An 18120-nucleotide genomic window follows, 5' to 3' on the forward strand; every position below is an offset into this window, starting at 1 on the left:
CTGATTCGAGTAATTATCTCTCAGTAAGTGTATAAATTCCATTTTCTTCCTGTCCTGTGATCATTCCTCCTTTCAATCTACGTCTCTGAAGTTGAAGTCCCCCCCCCCATAATAATTATTCAACTTGCACTCATGTAATCTACTGATGCATGCTTTCCACATCATCCCTGGCCTATAGCAGCAGCCAATTTTATATTTTGTTCTATTGGCCTCAATCTCACACTTGAGTGACTCAAAGGAACTGCCATCTGCCCAAATGACTTCAAATCTTGTTGGCTACAATTCATCATCAACAGTACCCTACCCCTGTCCTGTTTACTCTATCCTCCCTGAAAATACTCAATTCATCACATTCTATCCCTATAATTATGTCATCTGCTGTTAGCCAAGTCTCACTAATGCCTATAACTTTAGGCATGGTTGCAATGCCAAAAACTCTTCCCTCTTATTCCTGATCTAGTATTAGCATATAGAAATTATAGCATCCCCTTAGGCACTCAAATTGACACCCTAAACTGGCTACCCATTTGATACTTTTCCTGAGAGACTAGATTCCACACTTGCATCCACCCTAATTACATTAGTTTTCTTGAATTTACACTTCAGCACTCTCAGTGAACAAAGCTTCCTCCAGACATCTAATTCCAAATTCATTTAAGTACAGTCCATCAGTATTGCACCCAGAGGGGGGGGAAGGAGTCCTGGAACCCCCCAAAGAAAAAGAAAAAAAAAAGAACACTAGAAAAGTTTCCAAAAATCTTTTCTTAATTAAAATTCTTTTTTTTTTTTTTTTTTAATTTATGTTGTGTCGTGTCTTCTATTTCTACACTACTTATGAATTAGCAGTTACATAAGGTGGGAATACCCTATAGCTCTCAGGAATCATGGCCACTGTGAACACAAGGTGAATGAAGTAGTGCTCAGGTGGACCAAGCGCTACTTCGTTTGCCCGAGCCATATGCTCAGCCATAGGTCGTATGTGATGCGTAGTATGTATTCTCAAATAGTCTACTCGACTTGGCACCCTCCCCTCAAGATTAAATCCTGAGTGCACCACTGATCAGCATTATAGAAATCTTTCCATTAATCAAACTCAGGCCATAGGTATACAAACTACATCATTCCTTCTGCACAACCAGTGTATTTGATTCATCAACTATCATTGCTCTTCTCCTCAGTTTTCTTTTATCATAGATAGCAGCAGACTCACAAATACTCCCCTCACTCTTCTTTTTTGCTTTTTTCAACAGCTCTTTCACATCCACCCTTAAACAATATTTCTCACCTCTCAGGTCACTGGTTCTAGCCCAAACAATTTTTTCACCTTCCCTTTCTGAATTCTGCCAGCATTAATAATATTTTTAAGTTTTGCACCTATGAAAAAAGATTCTGTTGCAATTTTACGAAGAACTTCCCTTATCATAGAATCACCATAAATAATATTTGTTTATGCTCATTCTCTTGATTATTCTTAAAATTTTATTTTTGACTTCGGACCTCTTATTTTTTTCTGTTTTCAGTTGAGCTGATCTCCCAGTGCTTCTGATTCCTTTCAATCTCATGCTTTGTCCTGATTAACTGATTGGCTTCAGGTGTAATGGAGTTAGGCAGGGTTGCCTATGTTCTGCTTACCTGTTTAGTATCTATGCTGAGGACATCATGCATGTAGCATTAGATAAACTTAACACAAAAATTAGGAAGGTGGCAGATGAATCAGTAATCTGAGTTATGCTGATACTCCTTTATAATTATAAGGAAGAACTAAGACAAATCCCTGACAAAGTTAATGATATCAGTAAGAACAGAGAACTTCAACTCAATCCTAGCAAGACAAAGATTATGGTTCTCAAATGAAACAGAGATGGGGAAGCTCCTAGGAAATAAGTGTACCTTAACAGAGAAAGAATTGAAGAAGTCAGCAAGCTCAAGTACCTGGGATCTATTATTAATGTGAAGAACTGCTGTTCAGAAGACATCAGAAAAAGATTAGCAATGGCTAAAACAACAGCCAGAGACCTGTCTAAAATCTATCAACAAGAACAAAACTGAGGCTTCTGGGTGCAGCTATTTTTCTAACAGCAAATTATGGATGTGAAACTTGAAGCCTAAAGAAGTCTGATAGGAAAAGGATAGCCACTTTTGAAATGTGGTGTTACAGAACACTGTCGAGGATATCATATACTGAAAGGCAGTTGAATGGATGGGTGCTAGAAATGATTAGTAGAACTTTAAGGCCTTTAAAGATATTAACAGAAGAAAGTTGAAATATTTTGGACACAGTGAAAGGTTGGAAGGACTCCTCCTCAAAACAGTAATAAGGTAAAGTTCCTGGAAAAGACAAAGGGATGGATCCTCAATGAGATGGATGGTGTGGCACAGAGGAATGGAATGACCATATGGCATCTGATGATGTCCAATGAATAGAGGATGGAGTGGTATATTATACTGCACAATATACAGTCTACATACAAGTTTATATCAACTGTCAGAACTGAAGGAAGTACAGGAAGATGGTCAGATGTTAACTCAGGAATGAGTCAAGGATACACAACACATTATCTACACTCTTATTCATGACATTAGGCATGATATTAAAATTGGACATATTCAACTCAGATGTTTACTTCATGCAGATGATTTTATACTTTTCAATTTATCCAGTATAAGTTAGGAGATTTCCTAACTAAACTGAGTAACTGCTATAATAAATTTGATATGAAAATCAGCAATAAAAAAGAATGAAAATATGCAAGGACACTGACAACATGAACTGAATAGAGAACCTATAAAACAAGTAAAACATTTCAGCTATTTAGGTACACTGTTTTGTGAATATTTTGTGAAAATTTGTGAATATTTTTTGTGAAAATAGACAACAGAATTAGCAGAGTAATCAGCAGATGGTAGGAGGACAACAGAATAAACTTTACATGGAATAAGAGAAAATTCCATCAAAACACTAAATTAGCTGTAACTAAGACATTTTAACTTATGAATCTGGGAACAGACTGATTCTATGATCAATGAGTGTCAATTTAATGTTGCAAATTGCAAGATTACGCATTTTAGACTGAAGACATTGCAGAATGAGTATTATATTAATGGGAAATTGCTACAAATGGTTAATGAAGCTAGAGACTCTATATGCAATGTTTATTATATAGTACTTTGGAAAAAGCCACAGTGAAGAGTGATAAAGAGAAAATTGTTAGCCTTTTACCAAGATATGACAGTACCAAATTAAGAAAGACTATGATGGTAAATGGTCGGATGCATAAGCTGACAGAAAGAATTACTTTTGGATGTGCGAGGTGATTTTGAGTGGAGAACGATTTTACATAAGATGGACAGTCTACACTTAAATGCATTTGGTATCAGGAGTCTGGAGAAATTATTTACAGGTATGAGACCTGATATAGAGACACAGAAACTACTTGATTATGGGAGAAATGGTGAGAATCTATGAATATAAGTGACTAAGTTATGGAACTGTGTTAATGATACAAATGAACATAATCATGGAGCTAATTATGATGAAAAGATGATTGTGTACTCATCTGGCTCAGGCTTATTAAGTATGTGCAAAGATGTCTGCAAGTTGTCCAACTGGGTCATGCACACTATAGAGATGAGTATACAAAAAAAGCCTGGAGATAACTTGTCTGTGCCCCGATAACAGAAATATCAAGAGAAAAAAGGACCGAGTTTGTTGCCTATTAAGTGGCTTCAGATTGTAGGCATTAATGAGACCTGGCTCTCAGAGACAGACATACTAACTGGTATGAGTGATGATTTGAGTCCAGTTAAGGTAGAAAGCTATGAGTGAAATTTTAGTAACAATTCCATGTAGCAGTGAGTGATGCAAATTGTTGCGAGGTGGAGTCTAACAAGATCAAATACAAGGTAGTGTTGTTTCAGACTTGGTAAATCAGTTGAAGATGAAATGTCTTGCAAAATCAATTCCCTGGGTATTAAATGAGTAATTATCATGGATGACTAATTTCCAAACATTAAAGTAGCAGCAAAATCTAATAAGGACAAAATCAAATTTACTGAGCTGGTGGGAGAACTTTCTTATACAGCATGTGACAGAGGGAGCGAGGTTAAAGAGCATTAGACCTGACTGTCAAAGAGGAATGATGAGTTCACTTAACTCTCCATTCGGAAAAATGAATGCAATCTTATTAAGCAAGAGATTATTAAGATGTGGAATTTTCAGTTATGAAAATTTGCTGGTTCTGCAAGATAAAGACAACTCAAATGATTTCTATTGTTATATGCAAGTAAAAGAATGACAATGCAAAAGAATAATTTTACTGAATGTGGATGGCATATGAAGAATGGATTGTTCAACTAATGAGTGTCCATTTTGCTTAGAGCTATCAACCTGGCATATAAAACATAGAACAATGTTATCTGTAAATTGGAGAAAGAAACTCAGGCATATGAAGAGGAGGTAGTACTAGAGCTGCAGCATAAACTGAATATGAAAAAAAGGGACTGATTGGATATCAGCATGGATTCTTGAAACATATTCAGCTGAACTGGCTGTTCCTTTTATATGGATGTATAATTTGGGTCTCAGCACAGGGAAGATTCCACAGTAATAAAAAGGAATGCATGATAATCCTATTGCACAAAGATGATGCAAAAACTGATGCATCTATCAAATTATCAGTATCTCTGGAGTGGTGGTGAAGATTTTTGAAAAGTTAGTATCATTTTGCATACAGAAATGGATTGACAGAGAATCTATACTTCAATGAACAGTATGGATTGTTAAGGGAAAGTCATGTTTGAGTAATTGGCTAACATTTTATAAAATGCTACAGTTGAGTTCAGACAAGGAGGAATGGATGCACTATGATACTTCTGGAATTTGCTAAAGCTTTTGAGAGTATTCAAACATGGAAAGCTGTTACATAAGTTATGGGATTAGATTGTAAACTGCTAGTTTGGATAAGGGGATAGCTGATTCACATTTCATAAAGTTTTTATTAAACACATTTATTAAAGTTTCTTTTAATTAATATCCCAGTATACATTGTAAATTCCTTAAATAATTTAATATTCATGTGTTATATGTTTTAGGCTTATATGTTACCAACATATGAGCCTATCTACAAGAATTAATAGTCATTTCAGAATGTTATATGGGAGATGTGAGTCTGCAAGATTTAAAGTGACCAGTGGTGTAACCCAGGATCCAGTCCCATCCAGTAAACATTTTTATTTAATGCTTACATTGGGAAGCATTTAACACTGCACCGCAGTTATGTACTCGTGTGATGAGATATCCAGTATCACATTATATTGGTGGGATTATGTTAGAAGAAACTGATCAGGTTAGGAATCTTGGAGTTTTAGTGGACAGAAAGTCAAAGTAAACAGCAAACTGTGAATACAAACTCAGCAGATAATGGTAATGAAAAACAAAAATTGACATGTAAGTATAAGGAAGTAATTTTGCCTCTTTACATGACCTTGATACAATCTCACATGGACTACTGTGCCTAAAGTAGGTCTCCTGCTTTCCAAGGTGATGCAGATACAATGGAGAGGATGCAAAGAAGAGTGTTAAATGAATTTGTGACTGGAATGTGGATAATGAGAACAGATTGAGAATTTGTGGACTGTAGATATACTAGCAAACAGAAGATATGGCAGATCTACAAACTTTAGGAAGGGTCATACAGAATATTATTATTACAGGCAGCTCCAAGGAGCCCTTAGACTCATCGAGGGAGGCCCAACTATTCAACATTCGCACAGTATCTATCATACTTCACCTTTAACTCATTTACAGTCATGGCACCCACAACAGACTCTAGAAGCTTATTCCACTCATTTACCACTCTTCAAGTAAAAAACCTAGCTCTAACACCCTTGCTAACTACACTCTTACCAAGCTTCCATCCATGGAAGCTTGGTAAGAGTGTAGTTAGCAAGTCCTCCCACCACCACTCCTATTCTCAAAAATATCTTCCAAATTAATCTTATAGAAACCCTTCAGTAATTTGAATGTCTCAATCATATCACCCCTCTTCCACCTATCAACAAATTTCTGCAGCCCACAAATCTTCAACCTGTTCTCATAAGGTTCATTCCATAGTCCTGCAATTATCTTGGTCACTCATCTCTGGATTCTCTGGATCCTCTCCACCTCCTCCCCATCGAGAAGAAACCCCGGCACCCATATCTGGGCACAGTAGTCTAGATGGGGTCAGAAGATGAAATTTTTCATGCTATGGAGGATGAGAATAGGACATTCATGGAAGCTGAGAATAAATGCAATTATGAAAGGGATGAGAGCTAGATTTTATTCTCAGCGATACACAATTGAAATTACTTGCTTTTGGAGGTGGTGTGTGAATTTAAGAATAGCTATGATAGTTGATATGGGTGTTATTTAGTTTCCTCAATAATTATGATTTCCTGGAGATCTCTGGTAATAAATAATGATAATATTAAACTGCTTAATATTTACTTACTTGTGTGCACCAATAAATATATGAATTTATTTGCTTGACGTTATATTCATGGTTTCATCCATGTAAAACAATCGCACAACAAAAAGAAATATAAATCGAACATTTTTAAGATCGCATAAAACGAGAAATAAAAATTTCTATTTATCGCTACAACACAAATTCACATACAAAATTCGTATCAAACATGAAAATCCATGGCGACTCAGGTAGGTGATGATGAAACACAGCAGATATTATGAAGGTGAAAAAAAAAAGTTCTTGAATGAAAAACAATTTATATCGGAACATTCATGGGAAGAACAATTATCAATTCTAAAGGGAGGAAATTTCATGCATTGTCGGCACATGATTCTTGTATAATCTTTAAAATGTTAACGAATCCTACAAAGTGTTTCATAAGTGTTAAAAAGACAACTACATGACATGCTATTATCATTTTCAGATAACTGCTTCAACTCTAGCTTTAGAAGGATATTGCAAAAAATAAAGACTGCGCAGTAATATACCACACGCATCGACAGAAAACAATCACATTCAAGTAACACTATTACAAAACTTTACCTGAACCAAATCAACTAACTATTACCCAATATGACGCATAATATGCAGCTACTAGAGGGAGGAAAAAGCAACCTAGTTTAAACATTTTATTATCTTTATGCTTATGTTTAAAAACCAGTAATGGTCTATTTAAATACTAAATTGTATTATTCGGTATTTCAAAGAATACACTCACATTTCACCATTGAAAATTAAAACACCACCATTCGCGTGTGCTGTATTTAACGACATTTTAGCTTCTTACTAGTTATACGATTGCTATAGAACCTACTACTGCAATATATGACAACTCATATGAACATGATGTCACTGGAAAACAAGACACATCCAACGATAACTAAAGAGCCCTCTGCCGGCTATTTCTTGTACGAACACCTGTGAGGGTGTGAGATGTATCACAGGTGCACTTGAAAACGTATATTGAGTTCATATATAAATATATCAATATTTAGTAAACAACATGTACGCAGGTCATTTTGTTTTATAGAGTATGACTATAAAATTTCTTCCTTTGGACGTTTTACAATCTTGTTTTCAGATCTGGTTCTGTATATTTTTCTTAATTTTATTCCAGATATTTTTGATGGCCTCAATATATCTAAGTATTGTGATTATAGTTGCGATAGCCATTGGTGTGTATCACATTGTTCTACCTCCTGTAGACGAAGCAGTTGCTCGCCAAGCTATCTTTGGTGAAGCTGTTAGTAATCATGTTCCTGTTTACGCACATCGTGGAGGGGCGCACGATGCACCGGAAAATACTATCGCGGCTTTCAAAGAAGTGAGTGAGTTCTGACTTGTTTTTCTGAATTAAGCCAAATAATTAGCTATGACTGTTTTCTTTTTTTCGAATTGGCAACCTTAACAACAAGATAACTATTAACATTGCCCTCTGTATGTACACACAGATAGAAAGCTTAACTGGCATACAACACAATTTGTACTCGAGAACAATAATCGTTAAATTAGTAAAAGTCCCTCACGTTGGAGTCGGAGAATAATTTTTTTACTCCATGCTAATAAGGTTAAGAATAAAAGGTAGGAACAAAAGGGTGAATCATTATTTTCATTAGATCTCCATGAAATCACACACTCCTTGTGGGAAGTCCTTATACTGTAACACATATCATTAAAACTGTGCTTTAAGTGTGTTCACTGTTGAATCACTCGCCACGGAAAAATCGTGATATTCCATGCTCACATGCACATTACAAGTATGCTGTTTTGCTTTTACCTATTATTATTTTTTTTTATATACACTTGCCTAAAGTGATAAAGTGAGCAGCTTTCACTTTTTAATATAAATTTATGAACATTTATGTATGTGCATGTTTAAACGAATGGTAATCTGTTCCATAAAGATTATGAAAAACCCAAAATTGGAAACTATTACTGTTTTAATATGCTGATTAATATGGGAATAAGCAGTTACAATTTTGAAAAATTAAAAATATTAATAATAATATTTTTTAATTTTTCGTAATTTTAACTGCTTATTCCCATATTAATGAGCATATTAAAACTGTGATAGTTTACAGGTTTTGGGTTTTTTAGTTCCATACAGATTACCATTCATTTAAACGCACACACATATCTTGCATTCATCACTAACATTCTGCAACAATCATTCCGTTATTTCATATGTGACTTGACTAGTTTACGATTCACACTTTCATTTGTCCTTTTGTTCTGCTCTGTATTCATACCAGCCATTGGCTTCTGCGTTTGTTATGTAGGGTTTTTCCATGCTTCTACTCAAACCTCCCTCCCAATTTCTTGCTAGCTATTTTGATCCATCTTCCCAGTGGGCTCCAGTTGCTTAATACTAAGCTTATTTGAATAGAAGCAATTCATCTTATATCATTTGTTTTTCCTACCAGATATATTTTGATGATGCATCATGCATGGAAACCTTTTTTGCTTTGCTGATCCTTGCACACCTCATACACTTTGTGCTCACAGCTCAACTGGTTGCAGCCATCAGATTTTATCACATAATCTCTCCACTTTTATATTCACAAATGAATAATACTTTCATATCTTCCCCATATAAAGAATTTCTTACCAGCAAAATCATTCACATCTACCAAATTTCATCATGTCATTCTCTATGCTTTCAGTGTGGTTAACCCCCCCCCCCCCCCCAAAAAAAAAAAAAATACTGCCATTTCTTTTCTTGGAGAGCATTCTGTCTTATTGCTATTTCACTTCTAATCAGCTCTTTCTTTATTTTTCCCATTGTCATTTTCTTGTACACTGAAGAGCTCATTGTATTTTGATGTTTTTTGCAATTTAAAACATTTATCATTAGCCAGCATTTTCAATAAACAGCATGAAAAAAAACTTTAGAAATTTTTTTTTTTTTTAAGATTAAAAAATCATGTGATCATATATATATATATATATATATATATATATATATATAAATCTAAAAACCTGGACATTTTCAAAAGCTGACCAGAGAGTTTGAGAGAATATTATCTTTGGCATCAGAGTTGGCTTAGCTGGCACAACTTAAGAAACACTAGTGCTGCCAAGGCATTCATATATTTGTTTTTTATTAGTTCTTTTGATTGTTTCACTGGCCTGACACCTGTTTTGAATGGTTCTCACTGGAGATCAGGCAAAAACCTTAAAATGATACATATTCTCATTCAATATGAAATTAATTCTCTTTCAGACAATTATATTTTTTATAGTGCTTAAGAGTAATTATCAAAGAAGAGCCAAAATGTATTCATTTTGGCATCGCAAAATAAATAGATCAATCCATATTTCATGTAGTCTTTTGCAATCTGAGCAACTCAAGGATTGTAAACTCATAAGCTCTCTCTAGTCTTTATTTGAAATTCTTCAAGTTTCTATATGTATATGTATATTCAGCTATGAAATAAGCATGTATCTTGAACTCCTCCTATTTCTATTTATTTTACATTATCAAAATGAATACTTTTTAGGATTTTCTTTGATTAAAAAAAATTGATAACTGTCAAATTTTTAAGTATAGACCTGAAGTGCTTCAATTTGGAATAAGCTAGATATTGAAATGGAAGACATTATGGATCCATTCATATTTTATAGCCAAATGTAGAGAGAAATTTAAGTTTCAAAAATTTATCAGAGTTTGTAAGAACAAGCTTTCCAGTAAATTTTTGAAAGTAAAGAAAATTTTTGTATGTTTCTTTCTTTCGCTTATTTCCATATTTTGCTATAAAATATAGCTGAATCTGTAATATTGTCTATTATAGTGTCTGATATAAGATAACTATAAGCTTTTGAGCTCTATAATTAAATGTTTTATTATGCACCACCTAGAGATTACTTATGATGAATATTTAACTTTCTGATATAGTTACAGAGTTGAATGAGCTTTTGTCTCCATTTCCACTTTTTTAAACCCTATCAATTTGAAGCCTGGTATTTTAGGCTAATGAAACTTACTTGATGTATTAATAAAAGGTGAAGATATGAGTTGTGGGTAGAGTTCATGTTGTAAATGATGCAAGCCATGGCAACTTTAATTCTTGTCTTGTTCTCATAAGCTTGCTGATAAATTTTCAAGCTTAGGAGAAAATAAGCTTGATGGATACATAATATCCTCCATTTTGATATAACAAAACTATCATTTAATTTCATGGAGAACATTGTATTTAAAAAACAATGCAGCATAAAAATCAGAACAAAATATTTCACTTATTTCTTCTGGCCTGATTGGCTGAGGGTTAGTGTATCCGCTCTCCAACCAAAAGACTGCTGGTTTGAATCCTGCTGTGGACATGGATGTTTGTGATTGTCTGTGAAAATACTAGTGGTGGTCGTGGGCAGTAGATGCCGTTGGTGTAGATTTGTTTCGCTGTACTCGGTGGATTGAGTGGTGGAAACTGGGACTTGTAGAGTAGGTGCCCTTCCTCAATGAGTCTTTGGACTCCTTGGAGGTGTCATGTAATAATAATAATTATTTCATTATTATATGACAAAAATATTAACAGAATTTATTTTAAATTGTGAAATATAGAGAATAATTATGGATTTAATAATCAAAATAAATTCACAATAAATTATGGTGGAAAATGAAATTTTCAGCATTTTTTGGAGCAGTGACAAGGAATATGTTGATAGTTAGTGCCAAAAGAAATTTTCAAAAAATTATACTGCAGAAAAAGTTTACTCCTTGGCCATGGAAATCCTGCTATTCGAATGGTTGAGCAAGATAAAGGGAGGCTTTTCCCGATTGGTTGCATTTATTATGACACCAACTAACAAGAATTTTTCTGCTTCAGCCAGCTGAATACCAAATCCTTTTACTGATTCACCCAAAGCCAGATATTTGAAAAACACATCTATCGGGCAAATACTGAAGCAAAACCTGAATATTCGGTGCATCCCTAGTTACCATGGTACCATCAGGATGCAAGACAGATGGAAATAGATAAGAAGGGGAGGGCAGGTGTTATGCACGACAATCTTAGTGAGGTATCAGAAGGCTTGACTGCTGAGCAGAGGTAAGTTTATTGCATTTCATTTTTATTTTTATGAAGTCTGTTTTGGAATCATTGATAACTTCTTTTTTTTTTTAACACTTGTTTCAGGCTGTTGTGAATAAGAAGTTGAAGTTTTTAATTTAAGCCATTGAATATATGCTGTGTTTTCATCATGGCCTGCAGAGGCACATTTTTTGGAGAACCAGGGCTTGGATATGGGTTGGGGTTTGCACTGGAGTGGGGAATGGAGACTTTCATTCCAGTAAGGATTATTTTCAGTTATTATTTCAGTGCAGATGTTTGGATCAGGCCTGACTATGGAAAAGAGGCACAAAAATTCTGGAGGTAATCCCATTTGGTGCAATTGTAGTACCATAGGGTGTGAGGCTGAAATTGACTAAGCAGAGGATGAACTGTAGAGAAAAAGACTTCAATAAGATTGTGGCCAGAGTTGCCAAGGGGGAAGATGAAGGGTCTTGGATTTGATCATCTCCTCAAAAGTTGTTGTTATAAATGAGGGGTCAAATCTTTCTCCAGTTGGTGAAAGATTTGACAGATTCATCACCATGAAGTGATGACTCGGGTAATGGCTAGCCATATGAAGACTTCTGTGAGAAAGGGCTATAAGGTTGGCGATTATGACAAATTGAGGAGACAGTTTGCAGTTATATTGGGGAATAAGGAACAGTGACGGACATCAGTAATACTTGGATACTATTCAGGAACTATCTAGCAAAGACAGTGTCTGAATGTATTCCAAAGGTCAGGAGGTTAAATAAGCTGGGTATAAAATAGATGACTGAAGAGGTTAGGATATGAATCTGAAATCAAAAGGCATGATGGGGACAGCACAAGATGAGTGGGAATAGGCATTTGCACAAGGACTACAAAGTCCAGGCGAGAAAGGTAACTTGCTTGGTAAGGGTAGCAAAAGTGCAGTATGAGCAGCCATTAGCTAATGTTGCCAAAACAAATCCAGAGAGTTCTTTTGATACATGGCTAGTAGAAGAGAGAATGATTGTGGAAGGATGATATTGACTGGATTGTGATACTGAAAGGCCTGTATGGTCCTTTGGAAATAGCATTTTCATCCATAGTACTAAGAAAAACTGAAGAGGACTCTTCTAAGCTCATTTCTAGTTGAGGACTAGAGGAACTTCCAAGACTGATGTTGCAAATTACCGACCAATCAGGAATCGTTGTCAAGGTTTTGGAGATATTAGTCAAGTGCAAAATACAGGAATGGATAGATGAAAATGGGATACTGTATGCAGGACAGCATGGTTTTGTGAAGGTAGATCATGCCTCAGTAACTTGCTCATGTTTTTTAATACAGTGATTTTATAATACGGCTGAACTGGATAAGGATAATGGATTTATAGTGATACTGCTGGACTTTGCTAATGCCTTTGACGGGATACCACATGGAATTCTAATCAGTAAACTACAGTATATGGGGATGAATATAGGATTGGTGAGATGGATTGAAGGGTGGTTGATGGAGAGATATCAGAGAGTAGTTTATTCAGGAGTGGAGTCCAAAAGAAGGCCTGTTACTAGTGGTGTGCCACAGGGTTCTGTTCTTGCACCATTGTTATTTAATTTGTTCATTAATGATATGGGAAAGGATCTGAGAGGAACTGTTCATTTATTTGCTGATGATGCAAAGTTGGGTAGAGCAATAGTGAATGCACATGATGTCAAAATTTTACAGGATGATTTGGATAGATTGGCAGTCTGGGCTAATGAGAATGGATGTCAGTTTAATGTAGCAAAGTGTAAACTTATGCAATTTGGGGTGAAAAAATTAGCAGCAGCATATCACATTGGTGTAACTGTACTCCAGGAGGTTGACGAGGCCAGAGATTTGCATGTGTTGGTGGATAGGGAGTTGAAGTTTAGGGGCACATAGCAAAAGTGGCTAAATCAGCTCATCAGATCACTTGGTTACTGAAGAATACTTTGACAAGCAAAGATAAGCAAGTTATTGTTCCTTTTTATCGAGCCTTGATAAGACCCCCCCCCATCTTGACTACTGTGCCCAGATCTGGCCCCCCCCCTGGATTTCTTCTTGATGGGGAGGAGGCAGAGAGGATTCAGATGCAAGTGACCAAGATGATAGCTGTTCTATGGAATGAACCTTACGAGAACAGATTGAAGATCTGTTGGTTACAGAAATTGGTTGATAGGTGGAAAAGGGGTGATATGATTGAGTCATTCAAATTATCGAAGGGATTTTACAAGATTAATTCAGAAAACAATTTTCAGAACAGGTCTGGTGATGGGAGAACTAGGGGTCATCCATGGAAACTGAGCAAGAGTGTTAGAACTAGGTTTTTAACTTGGAGAGTAGTGAATGAGTGGAATAAGCTGCCAGAGTTTGTTGTGTGTGTCATGACTGTAAATGAGTTCAAAGCAAAGTATGATAGATACTGTGCGAATGTTGAATAGTTGAATAGTCCGTAATAATAATAAGTATTATTATGTGACACCTGCAGGGAGTCCAAAGACTCATCAAGGGAGAGTGTGCCAACAGCAACGAACAATTGAATCCCTTCCAACCACTAACCACGCTGAAACTTGCTGAACTTTTTACATGAGCCATTAGTAGCAGACTGTACCAATCGACCAACCTTTGCTGGCAATAATAATAATAATAACTTTTTCTGAATATTTCTTTAAATGGTTCTGAGTTAGTCGATCTCTAACATGGGCAAGCTGATGTTTTCTCCCAGAAACTCGTGGGCTTTTCATCCCATAGATCAACTGTAGAACCTGTGCAATTTCAGACAATAATATATAATTGTAGGGACCAAGCGAGGGTGGCAGTTGTCTGCTGTACTCTCCTCCTTGGGTTCCAGTTAAAGTCACAGTCTTGGGCCAGCTATTCTGTGATTGGCTTAGGGTGGAGGATTAAAATGCCTCATCTTCTTCCTTTGGAGAATAACAGGTGTCAGATTTTTTATATGGGTATCGATTGGTGAAATGGTACAATGATAACCACTGTGGGAGATATAGTCAAGATATTAAATGAGGTGTCACTGGTGAGTGATCAGTAGATATATGAGGAATTGAGTAAACTGGATGTGAATAAGGCTGTAGGACTTGATGATATATCACTGCATGTTTTGTGGGAATTGATTTGAATTACAGATCAATCTATGTGTCCAGAGTTGTGGTAAAAGTGCTAGAGAGGTCAGTGAGGACTGAGATTCAAAATTAAGTTTTGAAAAGCATGGATTTGCTAAAGGATGATTGTCTTAGCAATCATCCTTATTATTATTATTATTATTATTATTGTTGTTCCGGGAAACTCCAAGGAGTCGACAGACTCATCGAGGGAGGCCCTAACATCATGTCTGGAACAACTATTCAATATTCACACAGTATCTATCATATCTTGCCTTGAACTCATTCACGGTCGTAGCACCCACAACAGACTCTGGAAGCTTATTCCACTCATTCACCACTCTCCAAGTAAAAAACCTAGCTCTAACACCCTTGTCAACCACGCTCTTGCCCAGCTTCCATGCATGGCCCCTAGTCCTCCCACCACCAGTCATATTTTCAAAAATATCTTCTGGATCAATCTTATAAAAACCCTTCAGTAATTTGAATGTCTCAATCATATCACCCCTCCTTCGCCTATCGTCCAATTTCTGCAACCCACAAATCTTCAACCTATTCTCATAAGGTTCATTCCACAGACCTGCTATCATCTTGGTCACTCGTCTCTGGACCCTCTCCACTTCCTCCCCATCACGAAGAAACCCCGGTGCCCATAATTGGGCACAGAAGTCCAGATGTGGTCTTATTACAAAGTAACAAATGCATTGGACAAAGGAAATGCATATACAGTATTATATTTAGATTTAGTACAGGACTTTGATAAATTGCCACATGACAAACTGGTGATTAAATTGGAAAGATGGAGTTGGATAGTAGATTAATGCACCAGATTGGGAATTTGTCATCTGATGGGTATCAGCAAGTTGTGTATGGGGAGGTGCAATATCCCCAAAAAGAAAGTCACTAGTGGTGTGTGTGGGTGGGTCTATTTTGGGGCTGTTGATGTTTAATTTGTATGTTATTGATATTGGGGGAGTGATATGCAGTTGTTTCCAAATGATGCAAAGTTAGGAAGAACTATGAGGAGTAAAGTGGATGTTGTAGCTTTGCGAGAGGACTTGAATAGTGGTTGCCAGTTCAGTGTTGCAAAGTATAAGGTTTTAAAATTGGAGAAGTTTTGGGGGCACATTTCTAAAATTGTGAGGATAGCACAGCAGATTATGGCAGTGATGATGATGCTGACATATAGAAATAAGGATCTTTTCATTCTATTGTTTAAGGCATTGATATGGACTATTGTGCACACAGATTTTCTCACCTGGTTTTCAAGAGAATAAAGAGATATTGGAAAGGGTCTATAGAAGATTATTTAAGGTGATTGCTGGTCTCTGGAATGTTGAGTATGAAGATAGATGGAAGGAATGCAATTTGCCAAGTCTGGTGGATAGTAGGAGAGTGTGGATATGATTGAGACACATCTGCTGGTAAGGAGTTATTACCAGATCAATGTGGATCAAGTTTTTTATAGAATAGTGGGGAGAAGGGGAAGAACAAAAAGGCCATCCCTGGAAATTATGTAAGGAAGATGTGATCATGAGAGAGGGTGAATAATAGGTTTTAGCATGGAGAGTGGTGAGTTGTTAGAATGCATTGCCTGACAGTGTGGTGAGGTGCAGAGACAGTGAATGCATTTAAGTATCTGTATGATGATCTGTATGTGTGTGTGTGTGTGAGTGAGTGAGTGACCTTCCACAATGAGTCTTTGGACTCCATGAAGGTTTGATAATAACCATAAAATACTCATTAGCTTTAATGATGTCTCCTGGCCCTAATGGTTGCGCTAGTTGTACTAAAAGCTTGTGCTCCAGAACTATTGTATTAGCTTTTCAAGCTGTCATACTAATCTTGCATCTACACAACACAAACTACACAACAATTTGGAAGCAAACTGTTATGGATTAGCTTGTTTCCCCCCCCCCCCCCAAAAAAAAGAGGGAGATAAAAGTTAACCATCAAACGTTTGTCCTATTGCTCTGACTTCAGTACTCTTGAAAATAATGGATATCATCAACTAACCACTTCGCTACATGGAAATTCATCAATTACTTAGTGATCATTAGTATGTATTCTACCATTCTCACTCTACAACAGCTCTCCTAACTAACTTCACCTACTTTTGGACACAGACCATGGAAATATTTGGAGAAATTCAAATGGTTACTCGATATTTCCAGGACTGATCAAGTATAGCATCACAGCCTTCTTCCCAAGTTAGCAGCTTATAGTATTCCTCCTACCACTGTGTGAGTGAATTACCAGCTTCTTGCCTAGTTGTTCAGTGGAGGATGGTTTCCTGTCATTAGATTCTTCAGGACACAGTTAACTGGGTTATGGCCAAGTGGGCACTGGACATCTGAACGACAAAATAATAGATCAAATATACAATGCTATTCTATTGATCTACTACCCGGTAAATTTAATAATTTTTTGAGAAACAAGTTAAAAGAACGATATAAACATAAAATTTGAAAAATCTCACTTATAATTAAGTTTATTTTTTATTGTGTAGAATTACGAAATTATAGAGAAGTTATACTGAAATTTCCCATGCAAAAAATGAGTCAGCTAATTAATAAATATTTTACTTTATATCATAATGAGAATATTAATTTTTGGTAGTGAAAGTCATGCAATGTGGAGCCAAAGCATGAATGTGAATGGCACATTTTTACTTTCTCCCCATCTTTTTGCTCAAATTTTTGTTATTTTGGCTAGAAAGGATGGAGGCCCTGTTTTCCCTGTTTTATATTGTTTACTACCTAATAAGACTCTTGAAACATGCACAAAATTATTTTATATGATACATGAAATGTCGCCATTACTAGATCCTGAAAATATAAATGTTGATTATGAAATTGCATTCATCAAGCTTTACATACAGTATTTCCACAAGCTAACATAAATTTTTTTTTTTTATCTCGTACAAAATCTTTGTAAGCATTTAGCTTCATGCAATCTTTTAACCAGATGCAATTCGCTTTAAATTCAAAAATGATCACGTCACTTGCTTTCATTCCAGAACAAGATATTATTTATGCTATTTCTGAAAAATCATTTATCCAATGAATTTGAACCAATTTTAGAATGGTTTACGAACACATTACATAGGTCGTCTAAGGAATAATAGAACCAGGGCTCCACTGATTTTTCCCTCAGACATTTGGTCTGTGTACCAAAGAACAATAAATGGAAGCGATAAGACAAATAATTTTGTCAGTTGAGCTTTGGCAGCAGCATAAGTCATCCAGATTTATGGATTTTTATAAATGGGCTACAAAAAATTAAAAAAAAGATATATGATGTTGATTATGAAAGAGCAGTAGCAGGTTATCAACATCAGCACAAACTTGGACGTTACAATGAAGCTGACCAAAGAATTTTGAAAAAAGTTATAAATTATGATAGGGAAAATATAATATAATATTTACATGGTATTGCATATAACTATAATATGAATT

General features: G+C 35.8%; 2 protein-coding genes across 2 annotated transcripts in view; one reads left to right on the forward strand and one right to left on the reverse strand.

Annotated features, from left to right (window-relative positions):
* Wbp2 (WW domain binding protein 2) overlaps positions 1-7387 on the reverse strand; it is a 99577-nt gene extending 92190 nt beyond the window's left edge. Inside the window, exon 1 of the mRNA XM_090407683.1 lies at positions 7228-7387. Within this exon, the coding sequence (XP_090263809.1) occupies positions 7228-7283 (56 nt within the window). The 5' untranslated portion in view covers positions 7284-7387. The remainder of the gene's footprint in view (positions 1-7227) is intronic.
* A 58-nt stretch (positions 7388-7445) lies between these two features.
* LOC150097265 (glycerophosphodiester phosphodiesterase 1) overlaps positions 7446-18120 on the forward strand; it is a 146873-nt gene continuing 136198 nt past the window's right edge. Inside the window, exon 1 of the mRNA XM_090407682.1 lies at positions 7446-7833. Coding sequence (XP_090263808.1) covers positions 7543-7833 — 291 coding nt within the window. The 5' untranslated portion in view covers positions 7446-7542. The remainder of the gene's footprint in view (positions 7834-18120) is intronic.

This window comes from Typopeltis vanoorti, chromosome 17 (assembly GCF_054136105.1).
Source record: "Typopeltis vanoorti isolate ZY-2024b chromosome 17, IOZ_Tvanoo_1.0, whole genome shotgun sequence".
In the NCBI taxonomy this organism is placed as follows: domain Eukaryota; kingdom Metazoa; phylum Arthropoda; class Arachnida; order Uropygi; family Thelyphonidae; genus Typopeltis; species Typopeltis vanoorti.